The following is a 21,271-nucleotide window of genomic DNA, read 5'->3' as shown; positions in this document are numbered from 1 at the left end:
GCACAAGCATAATTCAATTTAATTCATTTGCATAACTTCAGTTCATAGCGCATGTCAACTCAAGGCACTTTACAAAGAAAGTTATTTTAACCCAACCACACAAAAGTAATGGAATATAAATATGGAAAATACAATTAAAATTTAGTTGAAAAGATTGTATTAGACCACTTAATAAAAGATGAATCATTATCCGAACTGCCACTTCACAATGATAGTTGAGATAGAAAATAACATCTTATAAGCAGTTTAAAGTTTGAACAATGTCCGAAAAGAAGTGTATAACTTAGTAACATCACAAAATTTGAAAAAGAAGATTGTGTCACTTATGTTACATGTTAAAAACGGGAAAAACTTTAGACTTTTCAACAAACGAACAAATACCAAAAGTCGGTCTAAATATTTTTCAAAGTTCTGAATGTTTTTAAGCGGACGCGTGTACACGCAATTACAGGTCAATAAATATTGTTAGACAAGGTAATGTTATACGTACACAATTAAATTAAATTCAAATCAATCAAATTTTAGGAGTGGTAGGGGAAAAATAAAAAAATAAAAACTTCTTACCTTGTTTCTGCAGCACTCGGGGAGTCCGAGGAAAGCGCTAAAGTTTCACATTGTGGCCCAGACGCCATTCAACTCTCATGTTGCGAGTTGCAGGGAGGAAAAAACAAAACAAAACGAAAAACAAAAAAACCCATCGCTGAATTCGCCGCGATGCTGCGGCTCCACATGAAAGCGCAGCTTGAAAAGATGTTGAAGGTGTTTGTATTCACCTTTTCCCTTGGGGCAACAAACTCCTCCCATCGAAATCAGTTCGTAACATATTATCCGACAGCTCATCCCCCTCCCCTCCCCTCCCCTCCACCTCCTCTCCCCACCCTCATCCGCATCCGATAATAAATTGGATGCATATTAAGAGTCCAGTTTCTGGGCTCCCTCTCATGGCCCCACTGGTGGACAGGGAGCGTGGTGCCTTTCCTGCAGTTACCTTTAAACAAGAAGAGTAGGCTATTGTGGAAAGCAAACTAGTTTGTTGCAGGTGTCCGAAGTCTATTTGCATATTTTTTTCGTATTTATAAACTGGTTTCTGTGCGTTTCCGGCATTTTAGTTCCTGAAACTATTGCGCAACCATAGCATACTGCCTCTCTGTTCTACTAAGAATTAAAAAAAAAAAGGTATTGGGAAACTTTACCATCTCACTGGACAGACAGACAGACAGACGTTTTTGTACTATTAAAAATAAGTGCAAGTTCTATCTATCTATCTATCTATCTATCTATCTATCTATCTATCTATCTATCTATCTATCTATCTATCTATCTATCTATCTATCTATCTATCTATCTATCTATCTATCTATCTATCTATCTATCTATCTATCTATCTATCTATCTATACGGGAAAGCTTCCGTTTTTTATTGAGCTACAATGAAATAAAAACGAAACCACTGTTGCAACACAGATCCAAACAAAGATTTATTAAACCACAGCTTATCCCAATAAACACATTCGTTCATCAGGACATTGTTGTTTCCATCGTCTTCACACACACACACGCACGCACACGCACGCACGCACGCACGCACAAATAAACAAACGCGTTAACAATTTTACATTGTGCATATATCCATATCCACATTATGTACAGATCCCGTTTACCATCACACACTTATCTTCAAATATCCACAGAAAAATAAAACGCATCTGGAGAATAATTCACAGAATCGTTAATCTACGGAGGCCTTTCGATGTGCAAAACTAACTAGAAGATAATGTTCTATTTTTTTGTGCTGAAGGAGGGAGAGAATGTGCTGCTTACAGTTTAGTTGGTCCCACACATTAATTATTGTCTTTATTCTTTTAATACAATACTCAGTAGTACACACAAATTCAACGAGTTCTCTCACAAAAACTCATGTTGACGAACGCCACGTAGACTTTTTTTGACACAGTAAGAGGAAAAAGAAAGAAAGAGAAATAAAACAAGAAGTCAGGAAGAGATGAAAAAAAGAAACAGACAAAGAAAGACATAAAGAGAAAAAGAAAAAAAGAGAGAAAGAAAGAAATAGATGCTTTGGCAATCATCTCACACAATCATCATTTTCTTGATTGGGTGTTTTATATTGTACATACATAAAAGTTGAAATCACTAGTTTAGGACCTGTCTGCCTCTTCCTTAGAATCAAACTCCTCACTGCCGGGAATGTCTAGGTGTACTCTGGACCGGAGGACTGTTGCGCTCTGAAGGGATCGAACCCATTTTCGTCCACCGACAAGCAATTCCCCGACGAACTGTAGCCCTTCTTTTTAGCCCTCACCTCCTCCATCTTGATGGTGTCGTACAGCCCCTGCGGAGCCTCGTCTAACAGGTTATCCCTTTCCGAGTAAGACGGTTTCATTTGGCACACGTTGCGCAGCAGCAGCAGCGCCGGCGCGTAAAGCACGTTGACCAGACCCATGCCCAGATTCAGCTGGACGAAGCCAAGGTTGTGCACGATCTGGCCGGCCACTATCGGACCCATGGCGTAAGCGATCGAATACGAGATATCAGCGATGGCATAAACGCTGCCATACACGGAGACGTGGCGCACGTCGACCAGGAACGCGAGTGTCGGCAGCAGCGCCGTGTCCACCAGCGCAATGCCGAAACAGATGCCGCACAGCGGGGCGATGAGCTGCCCGAAAGTTTTGCATGCGGGGACCGTGCATGAGCTGGCCCCTATGATTACCATGCCTAAAGCCCCGTAGAACCACTGCAGGTGGGGGTTCTTCGCGGCCAGTTTAACAGTAATGAACACACCCAGGACGTGAGGGAAGAAGGCCGGCAGCCAGGTGAGTCCCATCTCCCACTGAGTGGAGTGCATGGTGGTCTCCATCCAGTTGGCGATAGTCGGCTCCAGGAAGGCCAGCGGGATGTTGGCCATGGTGAGCGCCCCGGCCACCACGGCGATGTAGGGGTCTATCATGAGTCTGTATATCGGGGTGCCGACTGGCATGTTCTCCCGAGTCCTGTTGGAGAAGGGCTTGATGACAGTAAGCAGCAGAATGCCGTCAGCCAGGCAGACAGAGGCGAGCACGATGAAGGGGACCCTCTTTCCGGCGAACTCGTACAGGACGCCTCCGAAAGGAGGCGCCACCAGGCTCCCGAACGAGATGAACGCCAGGGAGATGCCGAGCGCTCGGCTCCTCTCCGCCTCCTCCGTGTACTTGTCAGCGATCATCGCGAAGCCGGAGGTGTCCGCGAAAGCAGAGCCCAGACCCTGCAGGCTTCTGGCCACGAACAGCGTCGCGTAGTTCTCCGCGAAGGCGAAAATGCAGGTGGAGACGAACATCACGGTTAGCCCGATGAGGAGAGGGATGTCGTATCCGACTCGATCTATGAACGTTCCTGAGAGTGGGTTGACCAGGAGCTGCAGGATGGCTTTAGAGGCGAAAAGGACGCCTATCTGGATGTCTAAATTGTCCTTGTTGCTTTTGTCTTGACTTGTGCTGTTGGCTGAGGAAGTGTTGGGGTGCAGCACTAAGTGGACGTGCTCTGATTGCTCGCTCTCCAGGTCAGCAAGATAGTCTGGGATAATTGGCACAATGACCATGTAGAGCATATTGTCCAGCAGAAGAGCCACGCAAACAATCACTAATATGATCCGCTTCTGCTGGTGAGGGTCTCTCATCGCAGAGCCCAGCTGCTTGGTCCTCTCGCCCATCTCGGAGAGTTTTACAGCGGCTGATCTGGCCAGCCCGAACGATCCTCCTTCTCCATCCATGATGTGCTTTCCCCCCGCTTTCTCTTATTAAAAAGTTGAGTCTCAGTAAAAAAAAAAAAAAGAAAAAAAAAGAAAGAAAGAAAGGAAAAGTAGTTGTGCTTCCGATCTTTCAGCGTCTTGATGTGGTGGTCTCCGTCCTCGCCTCGCCTGTGCGTAAAGGGAGAGGCGCAGGGGAACTTGGCTGCCTCATCGGTGAAGAGATGGCTTTCTTCAGCTTCCTCCACTTGTTCTCATGCGATGCACTTTCATGATCTCCCGAGAAGTGACGTGGTTAAACAGATTCAACCTCTGCAACTTTGCAGAGTTTTTCTTTTCTTTTCCTTTTTTTTTGAGCCGCTTTCTTCACATGGCAAAGTTTTTGATACAGAGATTAATGTCGCTACCTTCTACCCGCATACACGGCGACGCTCAGAGCAGCTCATGTCTTCCATCACCTGTGGCACTTTTCTTCTCTCCGCTCTGAGACCACAAATGACTTGGTGGCCATTGGTGGACATTGACCCGCAGGTTCTGCGCTATTTTAGTCCTCTTTTTTCTCCCACCTCTATCTCCACCCGTTTTTTTTTTTTTTTTTTTTTTTCTTAAGGAGTTGTGACGCACCACCGGTTTGCCACCGAGTGGGTCCTTTCGCCACTTGCCTCCTTTATGGTAATTCTACAATCACTCCAGCCAATGAGAGCAAGTGATGACCAGAAGGGCAAAGACAGGGGCAACCCCCCCCCTCCCCCACCACCCCCCAGACTTTTTTGCTTCTGTTTCCGGCACCCAAAATACATAAACTGGCCACAAGTGTCATAAGTGATAATTGTGAGATTAAAGATCTTAATTTGAGATTTAATCTTGAGTTTCATAGTCATTATTTCTAACTTCAGTTGCGATTTTCATTTTCAAGTTCATAATTCTAAGGTGTAAAATTGTAATTTTGAGCATCAAACGGATGTTTTTGACTGTCAAAGTAACAGGTCCCAGATTTAAAGTTAGAATTATGACTGAATATCATGCTTGTGTAACATTCAGAGTCAAAACGGCAAGATTGATTGTCATTAATTCAGAAGTTTGATTTTCAAATAAATAATTATGAGATTAATAGTTACATTTATGAATCATAGTATATTATTAGCATTTTCAGAGTCAATGACATGAAATCTAAAGTAAAAATGATAAGTTTGAATGTCACAAATATGACTTGGAACACATAAATACACCACTGAAAACCAATAATAGAGAATAACTAGACATTTCAATTTCCAACGATGATACTCTAAAACTTAAATTTGACTTTTCAGTGAAGTGATGTGAGATATAACATACAGATTATGACTTTAACTCTCAAAATTGTGACATTAAGTCCTACATCTTAGGTGGTAAATTGTAATTTTCACTTCCAAAATAATAATGATCATGTCCAGTGTCATGACTTTGAGTGTCAAAGCCACAAATAGGAGATTCAGTCTCATGATTGTTTAACTATTATGAAAACATAATTATCAAACACCACGTGCTCGTGTTTCTTTCATTCAAGTGGCAGAAATCCACCATACTTGTCATTTTATCTTAGCAAGAACAGAAAAACAAATCCCATATGTTTGTGAAATGTCAATAAAATAGTGATCAAGATAAGATTTCAAATCAAATATTACACTGTGTTACAGCTTCTTAAGTGCAGTTTAAAATCAAACTCCTATTTTTTCAGAACACTTTACACATTTGGTATGCAGAATACCCCAGATTTTTTTTTCTTTTTGCATAAGGAATACACATGTTTAGATAAAAAAAACATACTTGTCATCATGTAAAGACACATGGATAATCTAGTTCTAAATCTTCCCTTTTAACTAATAATGTTTTGGTGATATTGTTCAGAAATTGATAAGACATCGATCCGACATTAATCAAAGAAATAGCCAAGCAGCCCATGTCAGCTCTGGAGGAGCTGCAGAAATCCACCGTCCAGGGCAGATAATCTGTTCCACGACACGTGGAAAGAACAAAGGCTTTGTAGAAATAACAAACAAAAAACAAAACAGCTTGGCACAGGTCACTTAGGTGTTGTGGTCAGAGAAGACCAAAACCGATACTTTTATTAGCATGCAATGCAAAACACTATGTGTGGAGAGAAACTGTACTGAGCATAACCCAGAAAACACCAACCCTGGTGACAAATACTGGTAGCAGCGTAATTTGCATGAGTATACCTCAATATTGAAATCAATATTCCAAACCAAAATATACAAATGAACATAGTTTAAACTGCTGATCTCAAAGAAGACTAAGTAACATAAGAAGCCACCTTTGCTTCTTATGCAGAACCCCGAGGCTCTGGACAGCTCCACCAGAAAACAAAATCAAGTCAACCACAGTCTATATATTCAAATAAAAGATTAATAATTCTGAAGAACAAGTTAAGTTTTTGCAAGGTCAGGTGGGCACACGGCAATGCTTGGTTAGCATCTTATTCCTTTAACCCCCATGATTTAGTCTGTGAAGACAACATTTGGGTTCTGGTGAATTAATGATACACTCTAGGTGTAATTCATTTCTCACAACCAGGCGTCTCCAAAATAACACCTGATACATTGGCGGGAATGGAGTGTACCTCAAAGGTAGGATCGGAAATTCTAGCATGAAGTTCAGCTCGGTATTTATGTAGATAATACTGCCACCTGGTGGTGATTATCAACAGGTACACACAGAAAAATGGATATTACCTTTCACTATGTATTGCCTTTACCTTTGTAAGGTGAGTTAAACTTTATTTATATACCTTCCACTGGATAAAACCACATGTTGCTTCACAGTAGCACAACTATAAAACACGCCGGAAAATCAAAACGTTAAGGAGAATAAAAATAGCATACATACTTTTAACCAGCATAAAGCTAGATAAGTCAATCTGAACAACCGGGGATTTCTCTGCTTTGTCTTAAACGAATGAACAGAGTCAAGAAAGTTCAGAGAAGAAGGTAACTCGTTTCACTATTTAGAAGCCACAGCTCTGAAGGACCTACCTCTTCTGCTTCTAAAATGAGTTCGTGGAACCGTTACAACTTGTTGTAATTTCCCTCGGTTTCACATTTTGTTCAGGATCGAAAATTGTCTAAATCTTCCCAGAAGAGGGCAGCAGAGACTTGCTCATAGCGGAAATGCCTTTCAGTTGGCAGCACACAGTGTGTGACTGCTGGCCCTGAGGCGGTAATGCGAAAACTTTACAATAGTATTTCAATTTCTGCAACAAAATAGTCGCCTTCCTAAAATAATGACATAGAAGTCTTTTTTTTGTGTGTGCAAAAAGTGATTTATTTTCAAAAGTCGTCACCCCCTTTCCACCAAAACATGATTTAGGCAGGGGGAAAAAAATCCCTGTAGGTAAAAAATGACCTAGGCCATTATTTTAATAAGATGCTGATATGTAAATAAGGAAACTATAAAATAAAGTTTTCTCTTATTTTGGTGCTAATACTGAAATGCACATGACAGCTGTTTTTTTTTTTGTTTTGTTTTTTTTTTGTTTTTGTTTTGTTTTTCGGGTTTGGAGGGGATTTTTGTGGAGCAATTGTTTTCAAGACATAAAAATAGCAAAAATAATGCTAAGTTTTGCTGACAATGTGGTTAATAAAGATAATAATAATAAGAAAAAAAAACAAAACTTCCTGTAGCTGTGTGTCTTTTACTGTCATGATTTCTCTGTGGGACGTTGTAGTACTTTTAAAACAGTGGATTATATTGACTGCTGCTCTCAGTATTCAGTGGATTATCTGAAGTAGAAAAGGCAGCATGAATACACCAACTGGAGGATTAGTACGCCGCTGGAAATAACTGCCCAATTTTACTAATGACAGAGGCTTGGCACTGCAGCAGCCATTACATAAATACCTTTTTTTCCCTTCATTTTCATGCGTTTATATTAAAATCCTATACTGCAGCTATGCCTTGATTTTTTTTTTTTTTTTTTTAATACATCTGTCAGATGAAAGGCTTTGCAGAGATGTGACTGTATGGATAATCTCTGCTGACTCGTTATTTTAAATTGTCAGAATCAAATAGGCAAGTGTCAGAATAATCCTCCTGAGTTACTGATGATGTGTTGTAATCTTAATGTGTGGACATTGTGCATAAGAAGTGTATCATGCAAAAAAGGAAAGATCCATCTTCTTTTATGCAAATGGAGTCTAATCCCCTAAAAGATATGTCATACAAAAATCCTCATGGTATGTATGACATCTTTAAATTAATCTGCTGTGAGGAGTTAAAATCGCATTTTCAGTCCATCTCTTAAGAGCTAAAGAAAAACTCCACACAGAATTACATAACACACAACTGAGATTTAGACAATACTTTTTTTTATTACGTCTCTTTCTAGGCTGTGATATAATCTGACCTGTAACATGTCGTGTGTAATGTTGAAAGGATTTACAGTGACCTTTGTTTCTTCTCTAAGTAGCTTCCACAGGAGTAATCATGCTTGTGATACCGACTGAAGACTTGTATGTGCTGTGAGTTTCAAAATTTACAAAAAATAAATAAATAAATAAAGTTTTTCTAACCCTTCCATGCGAGGATTATAAACTGCAGCATTCAACAAAACGGTGGTGATTTTAGAGGCAAAATAAGCAATTAACCCCCTCATCCCAAAGTCAGATCTGCCATTAAAGTTTCAATGAACATTTATAATGGCGTTTGAATTATAACACAGCAAGCTGCTGTAGGATGTTACAAAAAGCAGAAGTTTCTCACTGCCATGAGTTGTTGCTTTAAAGGTCCTGGCATTATTTGTTGACGTACCACAAACAACCCAAATATCGCTTCTCACACACATTGAACCTGCAGACGTTTTTAAAAAAAAAGCAAAAACAACCTCTTACCACACATCAATGATATTTCTAAGTTCCAGTGCATCAGTGGTATTATGACACTTAAGTTGTAAAAAAAAAAGTCAGTGTGAGTGAATATTTCTCATAGTTAATAAATGTATAAATATCATATCGGTATTTCTTAGAACAAGTATGTGCTGGAAACTTTGACTGCACAAACTCTAGCCAGGAGAGTGTTTTTGCCTAAAATGAAAGTTTGGTTGCCTCCTTGAATTGTGTTGATTTTAAACGTTTGAAATAAAAAGGCAGAATCCATGGTTTCTTCTTTTTTTTGCTGCGTGGTGTGGCATGTCTCCCAAAGTTCTCATCTGATTAGTTGATGAGTCTCATGACTTCTCCATGCTGGATACTCCAAACTGCCAGCAGCTGAGGTGTGTGCGCTGGTTTTTGTCCAACCCAATTAAGACCAAGTCTAATTAACTTGCCACAGAGTGTTTTTTTTTATATCATTACTTGCATCTTGCATTACTGTTTTAATCCAATTTTGTGTAAAGTTCCTGCAAAGTTTTGCTTTTCTATACTAAAACCTGTTCAGCATCATGTGGTTTTCAACATTGTTTTTTTTTTTTTTTTTATAATACTTGCGGTGTCCGTTTGTGTCCAGCCCTGGTGTATCAAGGATTTGCTGTGTCCAGTGTTTCTGGATCTGGATCCATCTCCAAGGCCGATCGGACATGTCTGCCAGCTTTGCATAACCGGACACATTATAATATCGTGACATTTTTCTCCCACTTTCTGAGACAATTACGCACGTCTTTGTGTCGGGTCTGTTGAACGAAATCCAATTAAAATCCACTTAAGTTTAAAGCTTTAAGGTGGCAAAATGTTAATGTGATCCCTAATGCTAATAAAGCAACATTCACTGACAGTCGTATTTTGGCGTGTATCAGTCTGTATTCCTACTCTACTGAAATGTTGAAGCCCAATTTGAAGCAGAATGTGTTGGTAGCTTAACAAGATTTAATCTGTTTGCAGCAAGTAGCTTTGCTTTTCTCCTGTGAGTGTGTGGCCACTTTTTCTTTCCAAGGCTTTGACCAAATTAGATCACGACTCCACACACTCTCTTATTTCTGATCAGAGATTAGCCAATTGGACCGCTTTTACCAGGAATTGGGCGCTAATCCGTTGGATTCTTCAGTCTTCTGGGAAATCCTTCAACAACCCAGGTAAATGAGATGGCACCTGCAGTTTAAGGAAGAATCTTTTTCCTCAGAGTATGTGTTACATACCAACGAGTGGCTTGTTTGTGTTTATCCGATGCGGAGACGTCTGTAAGCAGTTTTCCTGAGTCAGCGTCTCATTAGGGCATTCATTATCTAACAAGTTCAGTCTCTTTTCTTCAAAGAAAAAGCTTTGCTGAAGTTCCTTAACTCCAAAAAATAAAAATAAAAATCAGTCATGCTTACAAGTGTTTAATAGGTTCACCCTGCCAGGTACAAATTTGGTAAATAGCAGTGCAGACAGAAATCCTACTTCTGCATTTGCAAAAAAAAAAAAATAATAATAAAAATAAAAATGCAGAAGTAAGGTGGCAAATGCACGATTTGTTGAAATGACGAGGAGCTGTCAAAATCTACAGGAATTAGGCACCACCTTGCACTTCGTTGTTGGAAACTCTGACTTTTAGGGGATCAAAAAAACCCCTAAATGGACCCAGAAGTTAGAATTCCAAGTGGAGTCTAAAAATTGACATTTCAGAGCCACTTTTAGGCTCTTAAATGTCTAAAAGTGGACCTGGGCATGACGTCACACTCAAATTAAACGTCTAAGCTCCTAGAAAATGAGTGGAATGCCACAACGCCACCCAAAGAGTGAGAATATCTCTTCTACATGTGCACTGTAGTATCATTTTCTTGACCTGAAGTTGCATATCCCTGATTTAATGATTTGCATATCACCAGAAATATAAACATTTTTCACTTGCAGCAAGGACCAACTTTTGTGCACCTGGCAGCCGTTTTTGGATTTATGGGTTTGAACTGTTGAGATTTTGACTTGATGCTGATTTTTGAGGGTTTGGACCTGAAACACAACAGACCACAGCTCACCAACCTCAAAACCCACTGATGCTGCTGGTTTATCAGTGCCGCCATGATAGGATCACCAATAAACTAATTGCATTTCCGACAGTTTGTATTTAACCAAGTCAGCTAAACACTCAGTTCTACATAACGTGTTTGTGAAAGTGTTGCCTTTAGTGTTTGAATGCATAAAAATATATATATATAAAAATACTGTTGCTGTCATTGAGCATACTCTAAAGCGTAACTTCACATTTATGTCCTACATGGTGCTAGTCTATGAACTTCAAATCCCAAATAAATACATCAAAGAGCTGCAACTTTAACTTTGAAATAAAGGATGTCAGTTAACTGTCGACACTTTCCTTATGCTGAACTTTAAAGGCTGCATTAGTGCTGCTCATCAGACAACTTGTCCTCCAAAAGACTGAACCACTGACTGAGAGGATTGTTTCTGCCGACAGCCAGCCTAAAGGTCAGAACGCCGGGGTTAGTGTAACTAAGACTTGCCTCATTGCAGGTTATTTATGGAGCGAGTATATTTAACTGCTGACAGACAATGACATCAATGACCAATAATGCCATGGATGTAAAAACAACAACAACTGTAACTCAAGTTAAATCCGTCAACCGTTTTCTTGGTATTGTAATCTTTTAAAGAACTTAGTTTGATTTTTGTTTTAGTTGTTACAGGTCATTACTCCCCCCATTATTTGCCTTTCCACTCAGCTCCTACTGAGTTGAAAGGCTCTATTTACACAGTTTAAAGTCTGTTTGAAAGAAAAAAAAATCTTTCCCATAATCTAGAGTAAAATAACCTCTACAACATGTATTTATTCCTCCAATAATCAGACTCTACGTGTAAAAAATGATTAGACTAAGCATATGATAGTCTTAACACAGTAACTGCTTCCTCTCATTAAAGAGACGTTGCATAAGCAGGTTCAACAGCTTTAAAACAAAGCACACAAGCAGCAGCAGCAGCATACATTTACTGAGTAGAATGTCAATGAAAACATCTGAAGTTGTTTGGTGAAGAAAAATGTTTAAGTTTCACAAATCCAACATGAGACGGGTTCAAACAGAAAGACTGTCCAGAGGGTTCACTACTGTCTAATTAAGGGAGAGAAGAGCAAGTGTGCAGCCATCACCCATCTAAGTATGTTAGTATAAGGAGCCTATCATAAGAGCGAATTACAGTTTTATATGATTTGAGAAACATGTTAATTGGTCTTATTTATTTGGACTTCTTAACGTCTGGCTCAACAATCTTCTGTCCAGTCAGGAAGTTCCAAACGCCTCCTCTGTAGAACTCATTTCCAAATGAGTAGAGAAGAGCGTTGAAGATGGGATTTGTTTTTGCAATAACTGGAAGCAACTGCAAAAAAAAAAAAAAAAAAAAAAGATAATTTTGTGAGTATTTAGAGGGACAAAAAAAGTCATTGCTGATACACAGGACTTTTAGTCTGGAAAATTGTGGAATTTTCTATGAATATTCTCAAGATCCAGCAGGGAAAAAGTAAATGGAGTATGAAAAATATTTTGAGTCTTTAGACCTCTTCCCTTATTTTGTTAACTATATATATATATATATATATATATATATATATATATATATATATATATATATATATATATATATATATATATATATATATATATATATATATATATATATATATATATATATATATATATATATATATATATATATATATATATATATATATATATATATATATATACATACACTTACATAGATAACAAACAATAAAGTCAATTTAAAATTAAAATTTGAATCTGGAATTATGAAATTGAAACTGTAGGAGTCCTGGATACAGAAGCAGCATACTTTGATATAAAAGCTTACCATTCGCAGTTTTGGAGAGACAAGTTTCACGTTCTCAAAGCAGGCGTAGATGCACATGAGGACATAAGGGCCCCAACAGGAAAGCAATACTCTCAAAGGCAAACTGGTGTTAAACTGAAAAATAAGTGGACAGTGTTACATGCTGCTTAATTCAGCGTGATGTGATTTAAGTAAACTTGGAAGCAGAGAAATAGCTTGTGAAACAGAAATTATACACAAAAAAAAATCTGCCTGGAGGCATGCCTAGGTAACCATAGGAATCATTCTTTATGTCAGAGCCAAATAAGACAGTTTTAAGTTTAATCCATGATTGAAGCGAACAGTTAACAGCTGTGAAGTTAAATGCAAACACATAAAAAGTTCAGCTTCCCTGTATATCACTGGATGAAATGTGATCAAAAACCCTTACAGTATTCAAGTTGAGATCATTTCACAAATATCCCCCATTGGAATTTCCTTTCAAGGCTTACATGCTCCTTTCAGATGCAAAATTTTGTGATTTACTTCTTTAATCAGCAACTATAAATATACAGCAACTTTCTTCCACCTATATTTGTCTCTGCCAGAACTCAATGCTGCGCCTAAAGGGACATTTCAGCATATTTACCCTGTGATGATGAATCTTCTTGAAGTGTTTGTAGATGGAATCATAACAAGAAGATATGGTGACAGCTGGGAAAGTCAGGTAGAGCACCGTCAAAGTAAGCATGTAGGTAATGTAGTCCCTGTCAGAATGAAAAAAAAAAGGTTTATGGCTTAAAATAAAGGGAATTCATATAGAATAATTAATTCTGTCGACCGGAGCATTTAGTCTCAGTGTATTCTGTAATTTTACATAACTCTACCTGTCTCCTCTAGTGTAGTCAAGCGTGCAGCACGTCCTCATTGGCTCAAAGTCATAGACGCCCCATCCCATGAGCGGAACGGCGGCCCAGAAGATGGACAGGATCCAGATGATGCTGCTCATCGTCAATGTCGTGCTCCAGAAGAGCTTCTGTCCTGCAATGGCAGTCAGATTGGATGCAGGCAAGATGCTTGATTATAACACAAATGAAATGAAACTGTTTTACTTTTTTTCTTACTGCAGTGAATATAAATTATTTCTCTAGTCAAGTTAAATGCAAGAACACAATTTTTCCCCATTTAGTTTTACTAATTAAATAAATTTATCTGTGGATTACACATAAATCGTTGATTGATGCCTTAACTAAGGGTGAAATCATCTAACAAAGCACTCACTTCCAAGGTCTGTGCTTGAGACATTTTTTCCCCCAGAGATTATCACTTTTAAGAACCCGTTACAATTTCTGAAATATATATATATATATATATATATATATATATATATATATATATAAACTGCAGTAAGTTTGTTTAGATACTAATTTAATTTATTTTATCATCTGACATCCTAATCTTTAGGTTTGTACTAAGGCCTGCACTATAAAGCAGGATTAGTGGCTTAGTGAGGTAACTCCAGGATCAATCTGGCACAAAACTACTTCAGTAAGCAATGTACGTAAACTTTATTTACACGGCGCCCTTTTGTAGGTCAAGAACCTACACAGTCACTTTACAATCAATCACTGCAGCAACTCATGCTGGACACATTAAAATGCGAGTGGCGTTCTACAGTAGAATGATCGTTATTATCCAGGAGGCACTGAAGCCAAATAGCACAAACACACCTTAAATATCATGAATTCCTTCAGAGTCTAATGCCTAGAAAATCGTGATCATTCTTCGGCAAGATATTAAGGACTGGAATTGAGTTTGTACCAAATCTTAAAGATGTGAACTAACGGGGTGGAACTGTATCTACGAACCTTTAGCAGAGACACCATTGATACCTTTTAATCTCAGGTTTACAAATCAGGAAATATATGGGTGCAGAAACCAGGGTTTCAAGGAAAACATAAGTCTCTATCAAATGGAGAGGGGAATCCAACTTGAAATCTCCTTCTTGTACTTTAATGGATTTTTTTTCCCCCACTTACTGGTGCAGTACTGGTGATATCTGTCCCACGCGATCGCAGCCATGAAGCTGATAGAAGCCAGGACTGATATCATCCCCTGGAAAGCGTGAAAATTACAACCATCTTGACCAAACGGCCAGTACCTATAAAGCATGAGGAAACATGAATCACAGTTCCTTTAACTGTATAATTTTGTTAGGCAGAACAGAACAAGGATTTCTCAACAGATTAAAACATCGGTTCAAATCTCCCTCACTGGTGATCCACAAAACAAAGGCTGCATTACGTCACACGCGTCATAAAACTTTGGGATTTATTTCGAATGAATTAAATTGTATGAACTTAAAAGAAATAAAGATTTGACTGCAAGTGGGGCAACTCTTTCACTGTTGCAAGAAGATAAAGTAACTCCATGTTAAAGTTGGGCATGAGCGAGAAAAGGAAACCCCTCAATGGCGAAAAAAGTATGTAATTTGACATGTTTGAATTATAAATAGGTGCTGCAGTAAAATTAAGATTACGAAACATTCTGAATAAAGCTTGTTGAGATTTAAAAAAAAAAAATGTATCCATGTTATTGAAGTGTTAAGGTTCCCTGTGCAGTTTCTAAAACCCTGCAGATTTGCTTGCAAAACCTTGAGTCCAAGCAAAGTGGATTGTAGACTGGATTATAAAAGACAGAAGCTGACTTGTTTTGAGCAGAATAAGCTCCTGTATTCAAATGTTAGCAGATTCTGTAAAGAACCAAAGTACCCTTACTTTTGAAGAAAAGTCTTAGCAATATAAGTTTTCCACATTGGGTTGCTACCTGAGGTAGCTGGCATAAGCAGCCGTGAGACCGTTTACATTCAGACTGATGTCGGCCAAGGCCAGGTTGAACACCAGGAAGTTACTGGGAGTTCGCATCTGCTTCACTCGGAGGAAGGCCAGGATGCTGACGGCGTTGAGGAAGAATCCCAGCACCGCTGCGGGAGAAAACAAGTCAGAGCGTTCCACACATCATCAATCATCGTCCCAATCTTTCCATAAATTCTTTGAGAGGTTTAAGAAAAATAAAATCGTGCGATCGTGGTCAACCGCAGAGGACAGAAATAGTCTTTATATTGGAACTTGGAAATAAATCTTTTCAGTTTTCTTGCTCCATTTTCTTGGAATACGTGAACCTAAAGGTTCTGTTGTCACCAAATGTTTTTAATGACTGTTCATTAAAAATTGATTAATTAATTACTATTTTTTTTGTGCTCTTAATCTTCTGTAGACCATGCTCTTAGCAGTCTTGGCCAGGATTTCTTGGAAAAGAGATTTTTAATCTAAGAGGGATTTTCCTAGGGACATAAAGGTTATTGATAATGATAATATCTCTACAGTATTGTAGTTTTCACAAGCATACCAGATTTTACCAACAGCTGTTTCTGATCTTTTCAAGAGCCTTATACAAACAATGGTCCCTGCGCCAATGGTATGCTATGTTTTAAAACGTTTCCACCTACCTTGAATGGGCAGGGCATTACATTAAAAATGTTCAATAATGCAATATGAAAGTGTTTAGGCATTCAGTTTTAACTCAGCAACCATTTCAACATTTGCCTCAAAGTGCATTTCATTTCCCTAACTTTTTTTTTTTTTCTGATTATTTTAAAATCCAAAACAAAGTTGATCAAAAACCATACTATTGATTGATGAGTTTATGGCTAAAATAGCAAGAATGCTTACTTTTAAATGCATTCAGTGAATATGATAAATAAATAAAAATAGATTTTTCAGTCTGCATGGGACATGTGAACAATTGATTGAGTATAAGGAAGAAAACAGAAGCAAAATTTGGTAAGTCGACAAAACTGAAAAAAAGGTTTAACAGATCAAAACAACAAGCATTAAGATACAACCTTATGCCATACATATAAAATATTTGCAATTTTACTTGTTAGATTTGATGTTGATTGACTTTGTAATCCGTTGTTACTGTGCAACAGGATTCATTTCAGCATTTAAAATTTGAAACATAAACATTGCATTCATTTCCAATTGTAGCAATACAATTTATAGTTTCAATTGTGAAACTATAAATTACAGCCAGCTTCTGATGGCATCAGATCCTTACAGGGATGAGCCAGCACATCAAATCAGTTGGTATTTTACATAGATACTTGAACACGTTTGAAGAGACGGGACATAAAAAACGTACAATCAAGCTAGCTTTAACTTTGTTAATCTGCACAAAATGTTGATTCTTCAAAATATAGTTTGGGTTTTATAAGAAATGTGTTGTATTTGTGGAAAAAAGAACATTCTCTGAAGCATAAAAACTGTGGAGAGGAGGGGTTTGTCCAAGGTAGAACCTCTACAGCTGACGCACATTCACAACTTAAACCTGTTTTACTATCTTCTTTTTAAAAATGAAGTTTATTTATTGCAAGGAGATCGAGACATCAGACTTCCTGACCACACAAAACGGCACCTTTCAACCATTGTAATTGAAATGCTCAACTTTTGTGTTTTTTTTTGTTTTTTTTTTTTTTTTTAGGTGCCTGTCTCTTTAAATCTTGCACAAACATCCCATCCTGATCTGCAAACTTACCCCCAACAAGAAGCGCAGAGCCGAATGCAAACATGTCAAAGTCCGAGAATCCCTCCGGTAGTGTATAAGCTCCCATGTTTGGAAAGTAAACTTAGCTGCAAACTCAGTTCTTTTCCTTCAAACAGCAACAATCAAAGCACTTCAAGATGTCGTCTTTTTTATAAAGGCTCTTTCACGTGAAAAAGCATAAAGACACTAATCTGGGTTAAACTCCCCCCCGTCCACTTTTGCAATCCTCGGAGGAATGTCCTAACGAGCAAACTTTTAGCAAACTCGCAATTTTACTGATCGCATAAAAAAGGAAAGAAAACAATCTCAGGGTCTTTTCTGAATAAATATTTGATCTGAAGGCTGAGAAATGTCTAATGGGTGTAACCTATGCTGGTGGACAGAAACTATAGCCTTTCCTGTACCTACTTCAACTTCGAGTGTGTGATAAGGAAACAATGGGAGCATGGGAAATGTTGTCCTTAAGCAGCGATTTGGACTCAATCTCACAGTCTTTCCTCATAATTCAAATGGTTTATAATGGGAATAGTGAGCATTTTTATTGAAAACAGCCGTACTCATCTACATTGCAAAACACAAAAGATGACAGAGAAATTGGTGGGATTTTTTTTTTTTTGGTCTTTTCTCAGACTATACAGTTTATGTATCTTTTACTGTAATTTCTTTTGAGAGGATCTAAATACAACGCTCAGAAATAAACACACTATAAATGAAAATACTTTTTAATTCTTCTTTTTCTCATTTTAGACTATGTTTTATCTCATTTACTGTGTTGTTTCAAAGCTTCCTGTTCATCTTTTCAGCTCTAACATTTCATTTCTTGTTGAAAAATTGCTGTTAAGATCATATTTGTGCTCTTTTCTTTTGATTTACTCTTCAGAAATCAAACCAGTTTCTCACTTTTGTCTTCTTGTAATCTCTAGTTGGCAGCAGCTGTAGGTGTTAATTGGAATAGGAACTGTTTAAAAGGTGTCCCTGATCCTAATTAAAAAAAGAAGCCAAAGAGTATCTAATATAACAAGAATATAGATAAAAAATATAGGGTACAAGCTTCTGTCAAATTTTAATTAATCGAGTTTGATGGATTAAAGTGCCACGCCCAAATCAAAATCGATGTTATCGCACACAAACATCTGTTTATTTACGTCATTAAATGCTTATCGCACACAAACACCTGTTAAATCTGCGTCATCAAATGCTTATCGTATAAAATGACCGTTAAATCTGCGTCATCAAATGCTTATCGTATAAAAACATATGTTTTGATTTAAATTAAGTTCTTATCAATAATAAAACAGGCATCATTCTGGAACCTTCTCATTCTGGAACATTCTCTGTTGCATCACAATAAATTAATTTCTTATCAATGTAAAGCAGGCAGCATTCTGGAACATTCTCTCTCTTGCATCATATATGTTCTTATCAATAATAAAACAGGCAGCATTCTGGAACATTCTCATTCTGGAACATTCTCTCTTGCATCACAATAAATTAAGTTCTTATCAATGTAAAGCAGGCAGCATTCTGGAACATTCTCTCTCTTGCATCATATATGTTCTTATCAATAATAAAACAGGAAGCATTCTGGAACATTCTCATTCTGGAACATTCTCTCTTGCATCACAATAAATCAAGTTGATATCAATGTAAAGCAGGCAGCATTCTGGAACCTTCTCTTTTATATCAAATGGTTAATAAGGGGTCAGGCCCTCTTTGTGACTTTTGACCCAGTTATACCAATGCAGCTCCTCCTCACACAGATAGACTCCACCCCCAACTGCTTTTATCTTCCTGCTCCTTGCAGATTCCCCAGCCCACTTTTATGAATCAGCCAATAGAGATAAAGGGGTGGGATTTCTGTTTTTCTGCTTTAAATCATTTTTCGGAGGCCCTGTCATTCTACTTGTTGCATTTGTTAGAGTAAGATCCACTTTGCTCTCACAGAAAAACAAACAAACAAAATGGTTCGCATTAAAAGAGAAAAGCCTCCAAAGAGAAGACATCAGGAAACCAATCGACTACCATGTGGCTCATCTGCAGATGGACAAACCATCAGGAGACCCTGCTTCATCACTGATGCTTCATCCTCTACACTCCTGGATAGAAATCTGATCCTACCTCCATCAGCATTCGAATCCTCAATTCAGCACGAGATTCCCACCTTCCAGGACTCCAAGCATCCTCCTACGCCTGATTCCTCTGGATCACCCCCTGCGTCTTCTGAAACTCCTTCATCCGGCGTGGGGGAAAAACGACACCGCACAGTGTTACCCAGTGGGACATCGCTCCTTTGTGAGACACCAGTCTCTGTTTATGAGAACCCAGACCGCACATTGGGTGCGCCACGCAAGGCTACCTTTTTTCTGTGCCGAGTGCAGAATCCATCATGTCATGTCCTGCAACAGGAGTGGTCATTGAAACCTTATGGAATGTCTGGAAAATGGGGATACCTTTTTCGTTATGAAACAGGAGAACTCTCTGTGTATCAGCTCGAGGAAGAAAAAGAACAACTAACAGCCTCATCAGTGACATGCAATCTGACCTACAACGACTGGGCAGTGTTAAGGTTGGCAGTTCCTCGCAAGAGAAAATCAACCCCACAACCAGAGGATGATAAAGAAAGGCAAGAAGAAGAAGGAGGAGAAGAAGGTGAGGAAGGAGAAATTAAAGTTTCCCCTCCACCTTTCAAGCAAGCTAAACTGCATCCCTTTCCCTCTGATCCTGAACTTGCTAAAGGTAAGATTATCTTTAGCGCTGTCTGGGAAAGCAAAACTACTCCATCTGGGCGCTGGTTTTTACGCGCCAGCATCCGTGAGATGAACTCGGACACTACCTGTGACCTGTTTGTGCTGGAAACTTTCAATTCAGACACAGGAATATTCAGGACCATGCTGGCTGTCCCGTTTCAGGTATGGTCAGATAAAATCTGGCAAGTTGGAGATCTGATCTCCAACTTGTTTCGAAGCTCCCGCACTTGGATGGATATTTTAACTGTCAAGAAAAGATTGAGATTTTTAGCTCCGCCTCCAGAGCCAACCTCCTCTGAGGACCCGCCCCCTCACCACTCTATATAATGAGAGGATTTCAGAGGGGGAGGCCTGCCACAGACCGTCTTCTGCTCATCAGGGGAGCTGGACTTCTCTTCCATTTGAAAAACCAGTCATTCTTAAAGACTTTCAGAGTAGTGTATGACAAGCACAGACTCTTGGCTGATGGAAAAACCCTCCCTTTTGGATACTAAAAGGCAAAGAGAGAGAGTGACACAGAAAATAAAATAAAATAAAATGTCTCAAATGATGGATTTTCAAGAGGTGAAAAACTTTGATCCAAAATTGCAGTGCCCTTTTTCATGTCTCATTACCGGGCCCAGCGGTTCTGGGAAAACAAACTTTGTATTCAATGTTCTTGAAAATTGTTTGTCTACTATGAGTGAAAAACCAGAAAATGTTGTGTACTTTTTTGCCTCTATGCAACCTTTGTATATGCAGCTGAAAAAAACAAATAAAAATTTAAAACTCGTACAAGGTCTTCCAGATGATTTTATAAATGACAGTACCCTCTTTCCTCCAGAGGCCTCCTCTCACTTAGTTATAATTGACGACTTGATTTTTGAGGCTGCAGAACATCCGGATGTAGTAAAAGTTTTTACACAGTACCGGCATCATAAAAGAATCAGTGCATTTTTCTTGACCCAGAACCTTTTCCTTAAAGGAAAACATACCAGAACAATTAGTTTGAATTGTACCTACTTTGTTCTATTCAAAAATCCGAGGGATAAATTGCAAATCAGTATTTTAGCTCACCAAATGTTTCCCAGTAAAAAATCTTACTTCCTGGAGAGCTTTCGAGACGCCACCAGCGTTCCGTACGGATATATAATTGTTGATTTCACACCAGACTGCCCAGATGAGTACAGGTTACGCACCGGACTACTTCCAGGGCAGTTAACCACTATTTATTTGCCACAAAAGAAGAAGAAAAGCTACTGATGCTTTTGCAATGTCTGCACGTATAAAACGCAATGCCCATTTTCTTAAGGCTCTCTCTCAATCCAGCCCTAAACAAAGAAAGGATTTTCTGAAAACCTGCTCTGCAGACTTTATTCAAACCCTGTGTGAAGTCGCGTTAAATGTTCTTAAAGGCAACATTCACCTTTCCACTTCACATTTCAACGCCTTGAA

The 21,271-nt window shown here is 38.6% G+C and overlaps 2 protein-coding genes across 2 annotated transcripts; both read right to left on the bottom strand.

The window, feature by feature from the left end:
- Positions 1-1,452: 1,452 nt before the first annotated feature.
- Positions 1,453-4,631, bottom strand: slc18a3b (solute carrier family 18 member 3b). The gene has a single exon (XM_015009093.2). The coding sequence runs from the start codon at positions 3,763-3,765 to the stop codon at positions 2,209-2,211; it is 1,557 nt and encodes a 518-aa protein (XP_014864579.1). The 5' UTR covers positions 3,766-4,631; the 3' UTR covers positions 1,453-2,208.
- Positions 4,632-10,032: 5,401 nt separating this feature from the next.
- rgrb (retinal G protein coupled receptor b) lies at positions 10,033-18,063 on the bottom strand. The gene is made up of 7 exons (XM_015009092.2): positions 17,082-18,063; positions 15,312-15,468; positions 14,525-14,646; positions 13,373-13,526; positions 13,135-13,252; positions 12,528-12,641; positions 10,033-12,035 (listed from the first exon to the last, which is right to left on the bottom strand). The coding sequence occupies exons 1-7, from the start codon at positions 17,155-17,157 to the stop codon at positions 11,895-11,897; spliced, it is 882 nt and encodes a 293-aa protein (XP_014864578.1). The 5' UTR covers positions 17,158-18,063; the 3' UTR covers positions 10,033-11,894.
- Between the last annotated feature and the right edge of the window lie 3,208 nt (positions 18,064-21,271).

This window comes from Poecilia mexicana, unplaced genomic scaffold (genome assembly GCF_051168715.1).
Source record: "Poecilia mexicana isolate PSO_F unplaced genomic scaffold, ASM5116871v1 scaffold_19, whole genome shotgun sequence".
In the NCBI taxonomy this organism is placed as follows: Eukaryota; Metazoa; Chordata; class Actinopteri; order Cyprinodontiformes; family Poeciliidae; genus Poecilia; species Poecilia mexicana.
Note: the sequence above shows the minus strand (reverse complement) of the source record. Positions and strands in the feature narration are given on the sequence as shown.